General features: G+C 56.4%; 1 protein-coding gene across 2 annotated transcripts; it reads left to right on the top strand.

The window, feature by feature from the left end:
• The first annotated feature begins 6559 nt into the window (after positions 1–6559).
• Positions 6560–17189, top strand: MAFF (MAF bZIP transcription factor F). 2 transcript variants are annotated; one of them, XM_079774427.1, is made up of 3 exons: positions 6560–6716; positions 14986–15051; positions 15501–17189. In XM_079774427.1, exons 2-3 carry the CDS (start codon positions 15016–15018, stop codon positions 15957–15959), a joined length of 495 nt encoding a protein of 164 aa, XP_079630553.1. In that variant the 5' UTR covers positions 6560–6716; positions 14986–15015; the 3' UTR covers positions 15960–17189. The 2 variants fall into 2 exon arrangements, with proteins under 2 accessions (XP_079630553.1, XP_079630554.1); XM_079774428.1 differs by lacking the exon at positions 6560–6716 and adding an exon at positions 6950–7247.
• The last annotated feature ends 1140 nt before the right edge of the window (positions 17190–18329 follow it).

The raw sequence follows: 18329 nt of genomic DNA, 5'->3' as shown, positions 1-18329 counted from the left end.
CTACGCGCATGGCCTCCCTCTTGGTGGTACGGGGATATGAAAGATACCTCTATTCCTGTCCTTAGAGGTCCCAATGCCTCAGGTACAAGGATACTGGCTTATTGTGAACAAGCCATGGGATGCAAGGCAAATAGGGTTTTCCTGAAGAAATCATGAAACACAGTGGATCATGTTCCAGACTCCATCAGGCAGGACAGGACAGGGTAGGGAATGCCACAATCGCATTGGCTTGGCACAAGTTAATGTCTTTGTTCACACTATCTGTGCCATGTGGGGAGGGATGGGGGTTCTGTTTATCCAAGTCGCTCAGGAGTCCAGACTGAGGAGGCTCCTTCCCAGCACAGGCTTCCATGATCAGTGTGAGGATCCGCCCATTGTGAATCAGGCTCCCCCTCTTAAAGGTACTGCTCAGAAGTGACGTGTAACTCCGGTGCTACTTTTCTTTTTTTTCTTTTTTTAAATATATTTTATTGATTTTTTACAGAGAGGAAGAGAGAGGGATAGAGAGTTAGAAACATCGATGAGAGAGAAACATCGATCAGCTGCCTCTTGCACAACCCCTAATGGGGATGTGCCCGCAACCAAGGTACATGCCCTTGACCGGAATCGAACCTGGGACCCTTGAGTCCACAGGCCGACGCTCTATCCACTGAGCCAAACCAGTTTCGGCCCGGTGCTACTTTTCATCGGACAAAGCGTGTCACGTGGCTACACCCAACTTCAAGGGAGATGGGAAATGTGGTCCTACCATGTGGCAAGAAGGAGAGGAACCAGAATAGGTGTGAATATTCCAAATGACTTCTACATCGATTGACAAGGCAACAAGGTTCTGTTTGGTTTGTGAGGACAGAAACCTTCATGCTTAATCAACTATAAATCATATTCCCAGGCAATCTTCAGCATAAAGCTTTCTAAAATGTATATACATTAATTAAATATGGCCATCCAACCATCTTTTTAGAGATTCCCAGAAGAGGGGATTGAATAAGAGGAACAGGATTGGATGGGACCCAGAAGAAAGAGATTAGAGTGAGTCAGGACTCCTCTTGATTGTAAGTGACAGAAACCCAACTCACATTAGTGTACATGATTGGAAAGTAATCAGAGAGTCTTCCAGAATCCAAGGAAGAGATGACCAGCTAAACCTTAGGGGGGCCTTGGGGTGAACCAGGCCCCCCATTTCCTCTTTCAGCACATCCATCTCATCCTCTTCTCTGGCTTCTTCTGCTTGGGAATGAGGAATGTAGCCCCCACACTCCCCACTGCTTTCACCCAAAGAAATGGACTGACCTTCCTGGAAAGGTCTCTAATTGGGCCAGCTGGGGTTGTGTGCCCACCCCCGAGCCAATCAGCTTTGGCCAGGAGTGGGGCACGGTGATTGACCGCTGCCACAATCAGCTTTGGCAGCCCCCTCCCTGCCTCTAGTTGGGCGTGGCAGAGTTATCAGAAGGGAGAGAGCATGGTCCTTGAATCAGATCGGCCTGAGTTTTCAGACCGGCCAAGTTGAAGTCCTCCTCTTCCAGGGACGAGCTGTGTGATATTGGGCAAGTTCCTCACCTCTCAGAGCCTCAGTTTCCTCCCCTGCAACATGGTGATGATAATATCTAACTTCCAAGATGGTGGGAAAGGACTAAGGGCCACCCAGCACACCACACCCAGCAACTGGGGGTGCTCCCTGAACCCATACCAGTCCCAATATGCACCTCCCATCACAAAGTGGGGAGGGCTTTGTGAGAAGGGAAAGTTGGGTTTTAAAGACATAGAAATGTGATAAAAAGAACAAATCAGCTGAAACCGGTTTGGCTCAGTGGATAGAGCGTCAGCCTGCGGACTCAAGGGTCCCAGGTTCGATTCCGGTCAAGGGCATGTATCTTGGTTGCGGGCACATCCCCAGTAGGGGGTGTGCAAGAGGCAGCTGATCGATGTTTCTAACTCTCTATCCCTCTCTCTTCCTCTCTGTAAAAAATCAATAAAATATATATTTTTTTAAAAAGAACAAATCATTTTTTGGATGGTTGGTTTATTTAGGAGTGGGAGAAAAGAACCAGAAAAATATATACCATGCACACAGATCTTAGACACAGTATCTGGCAAATAGGAAGCATCCCATAAATACAGTCACAGTAGTAAGTATATAGTAATAGTAATAAGCAGTAATAAGAAACTGGTAGGAATGCCCTAACCGGTTTTGCTCAGTGGATAGAGCGTCCGCTTGAGGACTCAAGGGTCCCAGGTTCGATTCCAGTCAAGGGCATGTACCTTGGTTGCAGGCACATCCCCAGTAGGCAGCTGATTGATGTTTCTCTCTCATTGATGGTTCTAACTCTCTCTCCCTCTTCCTTCCTCTCTGTAAAAAATCAATAAAATATATTTAAAAAAACAACAACACTGATAGGAGGCGTGTGATGAGTGTAAGTACCCAGAACAAGGTCAGGTGCCAAAAGGTGCTGAAAGAGGTCCCTTTGACATCACTGCCACCCAGCAGAGGGGACCATGGGAAATGTAGGATATGGCCCCGCTGATGGAGGGCTGTCTTGCCGAAGGGGTGGGGGTGGAAGACCTGCGGGTCCAGGAACAGGCGCTCACAGGGGCCAGGAAATCAAATCTCAGGGCAAAGGGCCTCCAGAGAATACTCAACAGGGAAATGTTAAAGCCAGCCCTGGCCTCCTCTGCCAAAGCCCACCTTCTAGCTGACTCACAACTTTCATTTGAAGAAAGTTTCCTGTGGTTTGGGGTTCTTTAAAAACTACTGATCTAATCCTATGCACGCACTGCAGTTGGGGAAACTGAGCCTGGTGTGAAGAAAGCCCCAGACTGGGCTTAGCCAGAGGTGCAGTCTTGTAACTGAAACTGAGGTTCAGCTGCCTGCTGAGAGTTGAGACAGGTGCTGGTGGAAAAGGAAAGAGGTTTATTCAAGTGCCGGCCATCTGAGCAGATGGGGGACTCTTGTCGCCAAGCCCATCTTCCCATTTCAGTGCAGGGAGACATTTTTATTAGGAGGGAGAGGGAAGGAAGAACAAAGAGATCAAGGGGAGGGGGTTGAAATGTTCTCTACGTGCAGGCCAGCACAGTCCATTCCGATAAGGATCTCAAAACTGGTCAAGTGATGATCCAGTCTTCGTCATCCTGGTTCTACATTCCCCTGGTTCTATCGCTGAAGGTCAGCAAATCTCCTGGGACTGGGATGACTGAAGGTCAAAGTCTGTATCTCCTGAAGTTAGTTCCTGGGATTCTTATACAAACACGCTGTTTATCTACACGCTATACGTATTAGTCAGAGTCAGCATTTACAGAAACAATGTCAAAAGCATAGTGGGGTGGGTTGTAATTCTTCACTGTTACAATCTGAGCTGCAGATCCTGTCTCAGGTCAAGCCTGTCACTGTCAATGAGTACCTACGAGTGGGAAAAGCACCTACTGTGGGCCAGGGTCCCACAGGGAGGTGCGTGGGTGCTGTCTGGTGTTTTGGACTCTGGGGCAGGTAAACAGGGAGGGGCCAGCTGGGCCAGTCAGCGCCTGCTGGACTGTGCTGGCAGAGGGACACTCCTCCCCAGAAACTGGCAGCCAGGCCCCTCCCTGTGGCAGGAGATGGGGGCTCTCTGCAGGGTCAAGTCATCACTGGCTTTGTATCCCTCACCAGGGAAGAAGCAGATTTCTTAGAGGAAGTGTCCTGAAGGACTCCAGAGACTCATCTCTCCACTGGGGGTGGGGAGAAGCTGTCAGAAGCTGTCCAATGTTTATTAATCATTTAGTCCATACTAGGCATGGTGCCAAATGCTTATAAGTATGGGCACATTCAATCATTTCACAATCCATGAAATAGGCCCAGTTTACAAAGGAGGAGACTGAGGCAGGGAGAGGTGAAGACACTCAGCTGGTGAGGGGTAAGGCCAGGATTTGAGCCCACAGGCTAACTACAGAGTCTCTACTTTGAAGGAGGGAAAAACCAACTGTTTTATTAAAACAAAAATTGCAGAGAATTTCCATATGTTCTCCCAGATTCCCCAAATTGTTAATATTTTATCACATTTTAGTATCTATCTGTCTTTGTTCTAAACCATTTGAGAATAAATTGAAGACATGACACCCCCTTATTTAGAAATACTCTGGTGGGTAAAATAAAGGACATTGTCTTACATGACCACAGGACAAGGATCAGAGTCAGGAAATGAACATTGATGCGATACTATTATCTAATCTAGACCTTATTCATATTTTACAATTATCTTAAAAGTGTCCTTATAGCAAAAGGAAATCCTGGATCACACATTGTAGTTGGTTGTCATATCTTCTTAACTCCTTTAATCTGGAACAGTGCCCCAGTCTTTCCTTGTCTTTCATGATGTTGCCATTTTTTTTAGCATACAGTCCAATAATTCTGTAGAACTTCTCTCAATTTAAATTGGTCGGATGTCTCTTCACAATTAGATTCATTGTCTGAATTTTGGCAGGAATGCCAACGGAAGTGATGCTCTGTCCTTCTCAGGGCATCACTTAGGAGAAAGATGTGCCAGTTTGTCCTTTACTGTTGACATTAACTTTGTTTACTTAGTTAAAGATGGTATCTGCCAGGTTCCTCCACTACAGAGTTAGTATCTGTCCATGTGTAATTAATAATTGCCTGTGGAACAATACTTTGAAACTATGTAAATATGATGTTTCTCATCAGAATTTTCCTATCCATTGATGATTCTCATTAGAATTCTCATTAGAATTTACTAATGGTCCAACTCCATCATTCCTTCTACTGGAAGGAGTAGCTTTCCCTTATCTGTATTCGCTCATTTATATTAGCATGGGCTCATGGTTTCTCATCTTACTCAATAGGTTATAATCCATCATTACTGTAATTTCTTTTGATGCTCTACTTGTACCAGATTTGGCCATTTAAAACCCACTTCAAGCCGAAACCAGTTTGGCTCAGTGGATAGAGCGTCGGCCTGCGGACTCAAGGGTCCCAGGTTCGATTCCGGTCAAGGGCATGTACCTTGGTTGCGGGCACATCCCCAGTAGGGGGTGTGCAAGAGGCAGCTGATCGATGTTTCTCTCTAACTCTCTAGCCCTCTCTCTTTCTCTCTGTAAAAAAACAAAAAAAAAATCAATAAAATATATATATTTTTAAAAACCCACTTCAAGCCAGAAAGCTCCCACTTTCAAATATGACATTGCACCCATGTTCCTTGACCTTGACCAAAAAAGGATCAACCCCAAACCCAGGTTGTGTGCCCTGATCAGGAATCAAGCCTGCAGTCTTTCAGTGCACAGGACAACGCTCAACCAACGGAGCCACTCCGGCTGGGCTTTATGTAACCTTCATAAGTCTCTAAGCATTTCCTCGGGTGAGGATTAAAAAAGAAGAAGAAGAAAATAGTTATATACAAACTAAGTTTACAGGTGGAGGCTCCTTTAGCCAGGGAGTCGGGAAAATTCTCTGTGAGATAGTGATACCTGAGCTGACCTGAAAGATGAGAAAGAGCGGACAGCGAATCGAAGAGGAAACAGCAAGTGCAAAGGACCTGTAGCAGGAATGAGCTGGGTGTGTTTGGGAAACAGTAAGGAGGGCAGTGGCTGAGGAGTAGTGGGTGAGGCCAGGGGGGCCGGAGGTGAGGCTGGAGAGTGGGTGAGAGGCCAGAAGGCTTAGGGCCCTGTGGGCCAAAGGGAGGAGTAAAGTTTATATCCTACACGCACAGGTAGGCTAGAGAGAGGGTGGGAGTGTATACAACAACCTGATCTTTGCTTGGAGAAAAACATGGTCTGGTGCGTGAAGAAAACCTTTAGGAACAAAGTGGGGAGGCGATCAGGAGGCTGCTGCCATTGTCCCGGGGAGTTGATTGTGTCTGGACCATGTGGTGGGACTGGGGGTGGGGAGAAGCTGTCAGATGCAGAAGGGTGTTGGATGTAGAACCAGGCTGACTCAGGGTGTAGGGAGGAGGGAGAAAGAGGGATGCAGCAGGGACCCCAGGATGGGGCTTGAACAACTGAGAAGGGGAGACTGGGGGTGTGGGTTGCCGGGGTAGGGCTGATGATCAGGAGGTGGATTTGGGCTGTGTAGGGTTTGCAGCCCCCTCTGGCACCCACGTGGAGGCACGCAGTGGGCACTTGGATATGAGCCTGGCACTCAGAGAAGCTGTTGGCTCTAGAAATACAAATCTGGAGCTCATGGACATACAGACGGCATTTTAAATCACGGGACTGGGTGAGATCATCATGGCAGAAGGTGTAGGTCGAAAGGAGAAGAGGCTCAGGACTGTCGACTGTAAAATGAGCCAAATGACACCTTCACTCGCGAGGTGTCACGTGAACGCATCCAGCCTAATAGGAACTGAGAACCCCGGGGCCGGCCCGGCGTGTGGGCGGGGCCCGAGGGGCGGGGCAATGGGCGGGGCCTAAGAGCCCGGAGGCCGCTCAGGGGGCCGAGGGGGGCGGCCAGGGAGGTGACGTCACCGCATGACTGGGTTTTTATGAATGAAAGGAATCCTGTGAGTGAGTAATTCCGGGAAGCGCTCCGTACAACTTCGCGCGGCCTCCCGCGCCGCCCGCCCCACAACAAAACTCGGCGCGTCGCTTCGGGAGCCGGGAGCCGGGAGCCGGGCTCGGAGCAGCCGGCGGTCAGGACCGGAGGGGAGACGCACCGGGGAGCGGGCTGGGACAGCAGCTCGGACGGCAGCGAGACCCGCGCGTGCCAGGGGCGCCAGGAGAAGCGGGCCCGAGGAGGGGTGAGGAGCGCGGGTCCGGGGCGGGAACGGGGGCGCGGGGCTCCGAGGCAGCAGGGTTCCCGCACCCCGAGACCGTGCCTGGGGCGGGGCGCCAGGGCCGGCGCTGTTGGTGCTCTGTGTCCCCCCCGCCGGTCGGTTGACGGGAGGAGGGGTCGTGATCCAGGGACCAAGTCGGGGCCGAAGGGAGCTTGGCAGGGTGCTGGGGTGCTGGGGTGCTGGGGGCGCCGGCCGCGAGGCGGCGAAGCCCGGCAGGAAGGGGCTGGGGGGGCCGGCTGGCGTCAGCGTCCATCCAGGAGGCGCGGGGGGGCAGTGTGTGCACGTACGTGACTCGGTGAGAACATTCCCTGGACGGGCGCCCGCGGCCGGGCGTGCGCGGTTTGTTTACGTCCGAGGGCGGGCGGCGAGTGCGTGTGTGTTCCCGGGCCGCGTCCGGGCGTCCTGCCCGCTGGTGCGCGCGGGTGTGCCGAGGAGAGAGGGAGGGAGATGCAGAGAGAGACCACCCGGTGAGGACCCTGGGGCCTGCTACCAGCGGTGCGTACCTGGGGAGGAGGGTGCCCAGCGAGGAAATGCGGAATAGGGACTCGAACTGGGGAAGCGGCCCCGTCGTGGTCTCACGGAGTCCGGGAATTCTTGCCCTGCTGTCCCCGTTCCACCAGCCAGCGACCCTGCTCTTCCCCGGAGTTTCCCGGGCCGGGGCCACGTGATCTCGGTGTTTGCCCCCCTCCCTGAGCGGGCGGCTGCAGCCACAGGGTGGGGCACAGTATTAAAGACCCCACCCGGCGGGGCTGGGGGCAGAATGAGGGGGCCCCTCCTTCCTCCAGTACCCTGGTGGGCTGGCACAACTCAGGTCCTCATCCCGGCTTTCCTGCTCCTTGGGGCAGGCAGACCCTCAGCCTCTCCGTCACCCCCTTCAGCCTCGGGAGGAAGTGGAAGGGCCAGAACACCCCTAGCAAAGTGGGGGGCTGGGAAGGGATCCCAGGCCTGTTTGCTGGGCCGCTGGCTGGCCTGGGGTTGGAGCTGGTACTGCTGGGTCTGGGAGGGTGAGACCGAGGGAGGGGTGGGGTTGGTTTCTGTCCTGCCCGTGGTTTCAGTTACATGTGGGACTAGTCAGACATACCTGTGGATGGCCGGACCTGAGGAGCTAGTTGAGGGCCCCGGCCAGCTGGTGTGCCCAGAGCCCGCCCCCTGGGGGCCTGGTCAGCAGGCAGTGGGACAGGTGGCCTTGGTGCATGAAGGGCTGATGTGTGAGGGGGGGCCCAAGCTAGCCCTCAGCCCCTTTATCAGCCCTGGGAAGCGCCCCTTCGCCCAGCAGCCTGAAGGACGGGCTGGCGCTAGGGATTCCTAGGTCCTATTCTGCCCTCCGTTCTTCCCACCCAAGGGGCTACAGAACCATGGGGGAGGGGGGCCAACTGAGCTTGGGGGATGAGGAACCAGATGATCTTTTGAGTCTTTGAGCCCTGGTGATCTCTGCGACCGCAGTGGGGAACCTCAGTATCCCCATCTGCAGCAGGAGCGAGGCAACATCCGGGGGCGGGCTGGGGGTGAAATGGGGCGGGATGGCAGCCTCTACACGGAGCCTATTTCCCAGGGAAACTGGGAGAGAAAGCAGAGCCAACGGCCCCGGCCAAGGCCTGGCACGTCCAGGAATGTGTGGGGTTCCGTCAGGCCCACCCTCAAAGCTGGGCGGGAAACATCCTGAGTAGAGTTGGGGGGCCGAGGACGAGGGGAAGCGGCTGGTTGGCTCTGTCACTGGTGCAAAGCTAGCACCGAACGGCTTAACCTTCCACTGGGTCACCCTGGGTCTTCACTAGGGCCTGGGACCCACAGGTCGCCCCCGGCCCCTGTGCCTCCCTCAGTCCCGATGCTTCCAGCTATGAGCCTGTCCGGGGCCAGAGGCTGGGATGAGACCGTGGCCGAACCAGATCCAGAACCCGCCCTCCGGGAGCTTACCGTTGATGAGAGGAGACAAAGGTTAAAGGGAGAGCCACCGAACTAAACACAGAGCCGCGGGGAGCTGGGTGGTGTGAGGGGGAGGTCTGCGGTTTGCAAGTACCTAGTACGAAGGCAGGCCTCGCTTTATTTTGCGCTTCGCAGATACCGTGTTTCTTACAAACTGCAGGTCGAGCAAGTCTATCAGCACCATCTTTCCAACAGGCGCAGAGGATGATTAGCATTTTTTAGCAACAAAGTATTTTTTTAATTAAGATATGTACATTGTTTTCTTGGGTATAATGCTATTGCACACTTAACAGACTACAGTATAGTGTAAGCATAACCTATATGCACTAGGAAGCCAAAAAACTCCTGCTTAATTGCAGTACTTGCTTCATGGCCGTGGTCTGGAACCGGACCCACAATATCTCCAAGGTGTGCCAGGAACAGGGCTCCAGCGTACCCAGGGCAATCAAGGAGGGCTTCCCGGAGAAGGTGACCAGGGACCCAGGTTGTCAGATGGAGTGAGTGATGATTGTCTGTGGAGCCCTTGAGGGCCTTCAGAGCCTGGCACAGAGTGGGTGCTTTTTGTGTTGGCCGGCTGAAGGAAGGAGCACTGGGTCCAAGAGGATCCTCGGAGGTAGTGGGGAAAGGACATGGTGGAGGCCTGGAGGCCAACTCTGTGGGCTAGGAGGGAGGCTGGCGCCGCAGGGTTCTGAAATGAGCCAGCCAAACATAGGTTTGTAGGTTTTCTCAGTAATGATCCTCCTGACAGCCTTTGGGAGAAGATAGGTGGTGTGGGTCAGAGGTAGAGACCAGAAGCCAGTGAGGAGGCGGCTATGGTCATGGAAAGACTAGAAGCCAGTGAGGAGGCGGCTATATGGTCATGGTTCAGCTGAAAGAGGAAGTGGTCTCTGAGCAGAAGGATGGTCAAGTCTCTGAGTCTGTGTTCTCATGCCCCTGCCTCCAGGAAGCCTTCCCTGATTTCCTTTCTCTTCCTCTAGGACCTCCACTCTGCCAGTGGTGGTCCTGAAGCTCCATTCCGGGCCAGAATCTGACACTCTGAACTCCAAGACTGCCAGGTTAGAAGGTGCCTTAGGCTTGGTGGAGGTTTGACATGTTGGGAAACTGAGGCCCGAGAAAGGGCACAGCAGTGAGTGTGAGTGGGTGGCAGAACGGGAACTGGATCCCGGGCTCCTGCTTCCCTGAGGTGCTGGGTTCTCCCGGCTCCCCTCCCCTTTCCAGCAGGGAGGAGGCTCCCCCGTGCCGCTGCCAAGGCCCCGGGAAAACACATTTTTTCCCTCTGTCCTCACAGAGGAAGCGAAACGGCTCAGCAGCCAGAGAGGAGCCCATGCCAGGGGGTAGGCCGTCTGCAGGATGTCCCTAGAGTGGAGAGGGAAAGGACGGGGCGGGGCGGGCGGGACTGTAGGAGGCTGTGGCTGCAGACTGGGCAGGGCAGCTGTCAATCCCCCAAGAGTACATTTGTTCTCCATGCCTCCAAAAGAATGGTAGGAACCTGCAGCCCCTGGCATGGAGGCTGCTCTCTGGCCTCTGAGGGAAGAAGGGGGGGGGGGGGGGGGCCTGGCATTGAAGATCGAGCCCTGAGCTAGGGGGTCAGGACTCCTGGGTTCCAGCCCACCACTGCCACCAAACAGCTGCTCGGTTGTCTGTGACAGAACAAGGGGGTTGGACCAGCCCCTGGCTGAGGCCCATGCTGGCTGAGGCGGCAGGCGGAGGGCCCAGCCCCGTGGCATATAGCGCAGCAGCCCCGGCATGGGGCTGAAGTCTGAAAGCCTGAGGTTATCAGAAAGTTCCCCCTTCTTGTGACTCTCTGTGATTGCCCGACTTTGCTGAGCTAGGGACATTCCTGGGCAAACATGAGTGCCTCAGCTGACATCCAGGATGTGGGTGAGGGGGCTGAGGCTAGAACACGAGAAGGAGGAAAGGAGAGAGCAGGTTCAGAGCCTCCCTAGGGCCTACAGGGACTCAGCATCCCAGCCAGCCCTGTGGGCGGGGCCTCCAGTCATACAGAATAGGGACTGGTCAACAGTTCCCATCTCTCGGGCTTCCTTGAGAGGGGGGCTGTGTTGAGAAGGATTCTGAGGTTGTGTCCAAGCTCAGTGGGAAGCCGTGCTGTGGGCGGTGGCTGAGTTGAGAGTGGAGGGAGGGATGTGCTGTGGGCGATGGGCGATGGCTGTGTTGAGAGTGGAGGGAGGGATGATGGAGAGATAAGCAAACCGTTTGCCACTTCTGCTCTGTCTAAGCCACTTGTGTTTCTCACACTAATGCTAATAAAATCGTCCCCACTTTACAAGTGAGGGACCCACGGCCCAGAGAGGAAAAGTGACTTGTCTGAGGGACCAGTCTCCAAGGGTCTGCATCAGCCCTAGCACCCAGTGCTCAGCACCCAGCACCCAGCAGGCTCAGGGAACCTGTGTACGGGGAGGCTTGCCCTCTCCCACGGGTCTCTCTGTAGAGCCCAGACTGCGGCATCACCCCCCCCCCCCCCCCACAGCGGGCACGGCGGCCTGGCTATCTGTTCGTCTGCACAGATCCAGGCGCATCAGAGCAGGGTGGCCGTGGAGACTGGCGAGCCCACCTCCTCTCCACAGAGGTGGGGGACAGAGAGGTGCCCTGTGAGGGCCATCTCGGGAGGAGGTACGTGGCTCGGCGTGGCCTCCGTCCTGGGCTCCACCCTTGTTTAGCTGTGTGACCCTGGACTGCTCTACTGACCCCTCTGGTCATTACCTCACAGGGTTGTTGGGAGGGTCAGGGTGATGACAGTGTGAAGGGACCAGGATTCAGTGTTCAGAATCCTCCTGATTTGGGGGGAAGCAGCCACTCACCTGCTGTGTGGGTCTCCCCCTCCCCTTGGGCAAAGTGAGGAGGTGGGGGCCTTTTCTGTGCGACCCCGGCCAGCGGCCAGCGGGGAGATGCTGTGGAAGCGAGGGCCAGTGATTGCTGCAGGCCTGACCCCTCCTGGACGGACTCGGCCATTCTCCTAACCTCCCACATGCTCACTGACCTGCCCTTGGCTCCACCAAAACTCTGAGCGCAGGTGCTGTTCTTCCAGATGAGGACGTGGAGACCAGCGAGGTGGGGCAGCTTGCACAAGGTCACACAGCCTGGAAAAGGAGATGGGACTCAAACCGGAGCTTGGCTTTTAATCTAGCGCCCCTTTCCTTGTTTCCCACGCCCGACCTGGGGGCCAAGCGTCGTGGGGACAGAACCCCTCCTGCTCCTTCCCCCTCCTCCTGGCCTCTGTGACCAGCCCTGCCATGCAGAAGCCAGGAGGCCGGTGAAAAGGAGGAAGAACTGGAGACGGGGCCAGAAGGTGTTTCTCTCAGTGGCACTCAGCTGGGCTTGGGCTTGGCACTGACAAGCCAGATGACAGACGGTGTCAGAGACTGCACCCATCCACACCTCGTGGGGGCCTGCCCCCTGCCAGGGCCCACGCTGGCGGCATCAGCACCCAGAGCTACCTCGGCCTGGTTCCTGCCTGTGGAGCGCCCTGTCTGGTGGGCAGAAAGGGAAACAGACCATTACAATGCAAGGGAGAAGTGCTGGGTGGTCAGTGCCCAACGAGTCCAGGAGGTCAGGGCGGGCTTCCCGGAGGAGGAGATGTCTATACCCAGCGCCTGCCAGATAAAGCCAGGGGAGTAGTGTCACAGGGTGTGGGGCGGCACAGGGGCCAGAGGAAGTAGAAAGGTCCACGTGGCTGGAATGCGGAACGGAGGTGGGCAGCGGTGGAAAGGGAGCCTGGGAGCCGTGCGGGTGGGCCTGGCCCCTGGCCCCAGGATGGTAGGGAGCCGTGAGCGTCCGCATGTGGGTGATGACGGGTCAGACTCACAAGGCGGGAAGATGCGCTGACTGTGTGTGGAGGACCAGCGGACATGCCGGGGCCTCCCCAGGTGTGTGTGTTGGGGAAGGTGGACTTTTCAGAGGCCTGTATTTCGGTGGGGGTGGTGATGAGGGTCTCCAGGTGGGGTCTGGGGCAGGGTAGGGTCCTGACTGGGGACTCTCTGGGCCTCCGTTTCCCCCAGCTATCCCACAAGGAGCCTGGGTGCTCCTGGAGACCCTCGTCGCCCGAGGGCCAGGGCGGCTGCCTGTCAGGGGATCTCTCGCAGGCCGACTTCCCTTTCCTGCCCCACTCGCTTCCCCCTGGTGGCAGGTCCCCTGGCTGTGTGGGCCGGGAGGGGCTGGGGATTTCTGAGAAGCCCTGGACTGTCCCCACCTCGGCCTGAGTCACGCTGAGAACGCAGCAACCGCCGAGCTTCTGCTCTGGGCCAGGCACTGCCCTAGGCACGGGGGACACAGAGTGGGCGAGACACGGTCTGTGCCGTCCTGAGCTGGCATTCCAGTGGGGAGGCAGACACTGAACAAATAGGTGAAATACATGCGCAATAATTACATGTATGAGAAGTGCTATAGAGAGACAGGAGGTCGGGAAGGGAGACAGGGAGTGTGTGTGTGTGTGTGTGTGTGTGTGTGTGTGTGTGTCTGTGTGTGAGGGACTGGGAATGCTAAATTGAGTGAGAACACGAGATTTGAAGAGCGCGACCTGCAGGAGTGAGGAAGCCAGCTCTGTGGCTCTTTAGGGGAAGGGGAGGCTGGGCAGGTGGACCAGCCCGTGCAGGGGCCCCGGGGGCAGTGTGTGCGGTCGGGTTAAGGAGGCGGGTGCAGAGGGAGGCAAGGGGAGTGGAGCAGGAGCTGAAGTCAGAGGGGCATTTGCTGAGCCCCCATAGGTGGTGCCTTGTGAGCCACTGTGATGATTTTGGCTATAACTGGAGTGAGATGGGGACCATGGGGGGCTTGAGAGAGGAGTAACGTGATCTGACTTAATACACAGCCACTGGGAGAAACCGAGGCACAGGGAGGTTAACTGACGTGCCGGAGCCCCACGGCTAGTAAGTCGGACACCCTCCGAGAGGCCCCGGGTGTCTTGTGCCGAAGTCCGTGCACTTGCTACTTCTCCCCAGTGTCCGAGGCACCTGGGCCTGCAGAATGGGTCAGACTCGGCCCCACACAGCTCAGGGAGCCAAGGTCTGGACCGGCTTTCACCCCTGCTTCATTCTGTCAGACTGGGGGTCACTAGTGAGAACCGACAGGAGGCTGGTCTCAGATCACCCCCCGCCCTGCTCTCCTTTGCTCCTCACCGTCCCCTTCACATGGGGATTATCGGAAGAGAAAACCAGCGGAGAATGAATGGGGAGAAGGGCAGGGTGGCCGTGCTTTAAAGGGAACTTTCCCCGCCCAGAGCAATGACCACTGGCCCGTCGAATGTGAAATGTCATTGACTGGTACACATGTGTTCTGTGCACTTTTCTGTATGTAGTTTGTACTTGAATGAAAATATATGTTTATTGATTTCAGAGAGGAAGGGAGCGGGGGAGAGAGAAACATCAATGATGAAAAAGAATCATTGATCGGCTGCCTCCTGCACACCCCACACTGGGGATGGAGCCCACAACCCGGGCATGTGCCCCGACCAGGAATCGAACCGTGACCTTCTGGTTCATAGGTCGACTCTCAACCACTGAGCCGCGCCATATGTCTGGGCTCCATGTGGGAGAATTGCTGGGGAAGAGGGAGCATTCACTTGGTGCATACTTATGGAGACCTGACCATGTGCCAGGCACTGGTTTAGGCATATGGAGGCAGCGGTGGGACAGGCAAGGCCTTGACCCTTGTAGACTTACATTTTGGTGGAGGAGAGGTGGGAGGGAGAGAGACAAACCATAAACAAGTCATCAAACAAAATAATTGCACAACAGCCCTGCGTGGCTCAGGGGTTGAGCATCCGCCCAGGACCCAAGAGGCTGTTGGTTCGGTTCCAGGTCAGGGCACACACGATCCCCAGTAGGGGGCGCGCAGGAGGCAGCCAGTCGGTGGTTCTCTCTCATTGATGTTTCTGTCTGTCTGTCTCTCTCTCCCTTCCTCTCTGAAATCAATAAAAAAAAAATTTAAAAAAATAACTGCAAAACAAAACAAAACAAAACTGCAGAACAGGTGACTGTTATGAGGGTTGGTAAATAGGGTTATATGATATGACACAATGGGGTGTTTTAGCCAGATAGTTAGACCTCTTTGAAGAGGTGGCATTGAGCAAAGATATACCTGCTGAAGAGATGCTATGAGGCAGTAAAGGGACGGGAGTGGCAAGTGCAAAGGCCCTGGGGCTGGAGTGAGCCATTCAAAGAGGCCGCTGTGGCTGGACCACTGGGATGGACGAAAGTGGTGAGATGAGTCCGAGACACAGGGGCCTTGAGTGGCCAGGCAGTGAGTCAGGATTGTGAGTGAGAGGGAAAAAGTGACCTTGGCCTCCTCTCTCCCCTAGGTCTCAGCCCAGAGGGTACCTTCTGCAAACATGTCTGTGGATCCCTTATCCAGCAAAGCCCTGAAGGTGAGGAGCCCCTGTAGTCCCAGCCCTTCCCCCCCTCCCTGCCCAGGCTGAGCTGCCCAGCCAACTTCCCCTTCAGGCCCTGGAATCCCCAAAGCAGCTCAACAGGCGGGAGGCATTCATGGGCCATGGCCAGGAGGCCTGGGCTCGGTCAGCTAGGCTGTGTCCCCGGGGCAGGCCACTTCCCTCTCCAGACCGGCTTCCCCATCAGGACAATGCCCACTGGGCTGCGGGACTTGGAAGGTGCTTTCCTGGGTTTCTTACGGATTCCTGCCCCTCTTTGGGGTCTTGGAACAAGTCCAGCACCTCCATGCCTACGGCGGTGGAGGGGGAGCCATCCCCAGCACCTGATGCGTGCCAGGCCCAGGGCTCGGCCCATAGGCAAGGACGCGACCCTGGGCCTCAGTTTCCCCATACGTCTCCCCCCTCCCCCCACTCCGCGCTGCCCGCAGATCAAGCGTGAGCTGAGCGAGAACACGCCGCACCTGTCCGACGAGGCGCTGATGGGGCTGTCGGTGCGCGAGCTGAACCGGCACCTGCGCGGGCTCTCCGCCGAGGAGGTGACGCGGCTCAAGCAGCGGCGCCGCACGCTCAAGAACCGCGGCTACGCGGCCAGCTGCCGCGTGAAGCGCGTGTGCCAGAAGGAGGAGCTGCAGAAGCAGAAGTCGGAGCTGGAGCGCGAGGTGGACAAGCTGGCGCGCGAGAACGCGGCCATGCGCCTGGAGCTCGACGCGCTGCGCGGCAAGTGCGAGGCGCTGCAGGGCTTCGCGCGCTCCGTCGCGGCCTCCCGGGGGCCCACGGCGCTCGTGGCGCCCGCCAGCGTCATCACCATCGTCAAGTCGGCTCGGAGCCCGGCCCCCGGCCCCGCCCCAGGGCCCGCCCCCGCGCCCGCGCCCGCGCCCTGCTCCTAGTGCCCGCTGCGCCCCCCTCCCCCCACCACGCCCCATTCCCCAAACCACTCCCCTCCGACCCCCGCTCCCTTCCCCAAGTGCCTAAGCACGACCTGTCCCAGGTGCCATTTCTCTGCAGCCCCAGCCCCTGTGGTTAACACAGGTGCTCTCCCTGGAGCCTGTCTTCCTTGTGCAGCCCCTGAAACCGGGGCCTCATATCCCCGGGAAGGGGCAACTTGGGGGAGATGGGGGCAGGGTGGGTCCAGGTCTCCCTTGGCTGAAAGCTCCGCCTTCCTAGATTGGGAGGAGGGATACCGAGCGAATTAGACTAGAGAAGAGTCGTCAGGACAAGAGGGCCTCCCCACGTTGGGGAAACTGTTCAGATTGTGCCGGTGGCCCCTGCCCGTCCTGGGCAGCACTAGGTTCGGCCCTGTATGTCTTGTGGGGCTGCCCAGCTGGGGAGCTGGTGCCCTCCCCCCCCCCTCCCCTGCTTCGGGCCTGGGGAAGTCGCCTGCCCTGTTAGCAGACGGGAAACGGGCGTCCCCTGGGTGGGCCACCTGTGCTTAGTGGGTGAGCTGAACCGTACAGCCAGGTCCTCCCACTGCTGTCCTGGGATTCCAGCCATGGCCAGGGGGGCCGTGGACAGGGACTGGGAAGGGGAGGCAGGGCTGCCGTGGCCTGGGAGACGGCTGTCTGTGAGTCAAGGTAAGAGAAGTAGAAGGAGAGAGAAGGGGATGTAGATGGAAGAGAGGGAAGGGGCTGGCTAGCCAATTAGCAAGGGGACGGAGGAGGCAGGTGGGGAGATGAGATGACAGGTCCCGCCATCTTGCAGCCTGGGGTGGGGGTCCTCAAAAGGGACAGTCCCACCTCTTCCCCTGTGACTGTCCCCCCTGGGGTGGGGGCTGGCCACGGCCGTTGATTGTTCTGGGAAGCCCAGCCCCCCCCTCACACACTGTACACAGCTGCGCCCGCTGTTATTTATTGCACGAGTCTAAGTTATTCTCTCCGGCCGGAGCCCACTCCCTGGGAAACGTGGCGTGTGGCCCTGCGCTGGACTTTATATTTTATATCTGCAAATAAATCACATTTTATCTTATATTTAGGGAAAGCCGGATGGCAACAACCAAAAAAATGTTTTTAAAAAACTGCCCCGGCCTCCAGAATTTATTTATTTTCTGACTTACAGTAAGCGACTTATCCGCCTTCTGTATTTTGTAGACTTTCTGAATAAAGTCAAGTTCTCTTTTTCCACAGTGAAGAAGTGCGTGTCCTGAGCTATGGTTTGTTGTTGTTGTTGTTTGGAGGGGGGGGGGGCGGCGTTCTGAGGGGCCCAAGATGGGAGTTCTGCTTTCCCAGCCCAGGCAGAACCCTCTGCTGGGCGGGAGGGCTAACTCGTTTGCAAGTGAAAGCTAAGCACCGTCGCTGCTCTCGCGTGCGCTGGGGGTGGGCTGGAGGTGGGAACCCAGATGGGTGGTGCCAAAGCATGGCCTTCCTTCTGGGTGCCCGAGCCAAGGATCCTCCGTGGGGAAGGCAAAGCCGGGAGCACAGTGAAATGTAAGGTTAAGTTCCCTGGGCATCCCTTCAGCGAAAAAACAGCCCCGCTCCGAGAGGAAAATTCCCAGATTGAGAGTCATCGCTCCAGCACTTTCACGTCGAGGGCTGACTTTCTACAGCCAAGTAGAAAATACTTTCCTCATGTTCCGGAAGGCACGGGGGAGGGGCGCGCCGGGGGGGGGGGGGGGCGGCTTCCTCAGTCCCAGCCCGCAGGCCTACACGCAGCCGCATCTCATCCTGGGGCCCAGGCGACAGGGTACACTGTGCACGTCAGGGAAATCGGGGTTTGAATCCAGATGTGTTTTCCTAGCTGCGTGACCTTTAGTGACTTATGTAGCTTCTTGCAGCCTCGGTTTACCCATCTGTGCCAGGAAGGTGCTCAGAGGGCACAGGTGACAAGCACTGGGAGCCAGAGGGGCTCAAGCTTGAACGGAGTGAATGTTGACCGGGGTGCGCTCCGCTGCGTGAGGGTTTGAGTGGCTGCCATGGGTGTGAAGATGGCGGGGCTGGGAGAAGGCACGGATATGCAAGTTGGGGAAAGGCCAAACCACATAGGTTGGCTTGATCCACAGGCCTTCCTCCTCCTCTTCCTCCTCCTCCTCCTCCTCCTCCTCCTCAGGTTGGGGCCCTGGACCCTTGATCCTCACCCAACGCTGAGATGCTGCGTTCAGGCCTAAGGAAAAGGCAGCCGGAAGCTGCAGGAGGGCCAAGCTGAGGCTGGGAATTTCCCCACCCCCACCGCATTCCTGAGGGCCCGAGTCAGCAGCCACACACACACACACACACACACACACACACACACACACCCCGGCCCCCCGAAGAGGCAGCGGAGGTGGC

The sequence above is a fragment of the Cnephaeus nilssonii genome (genome assembly GCF_951640355.1).
Source record: "Cnephaeus nilssonii genome assembly, chromosome: 6".
NCBI classification, from domain to species: Eukaryota; Metazoa; Chordata; class Mammalia; order Chiroptera; family Vespertilionidae; genus Cnephaeus; species Cnephaeus nilssonii.
Note: the sequence above shows the minus strand (reverse complement) of the source record. Positions and strands in the feature narration are given on the sequence as shown.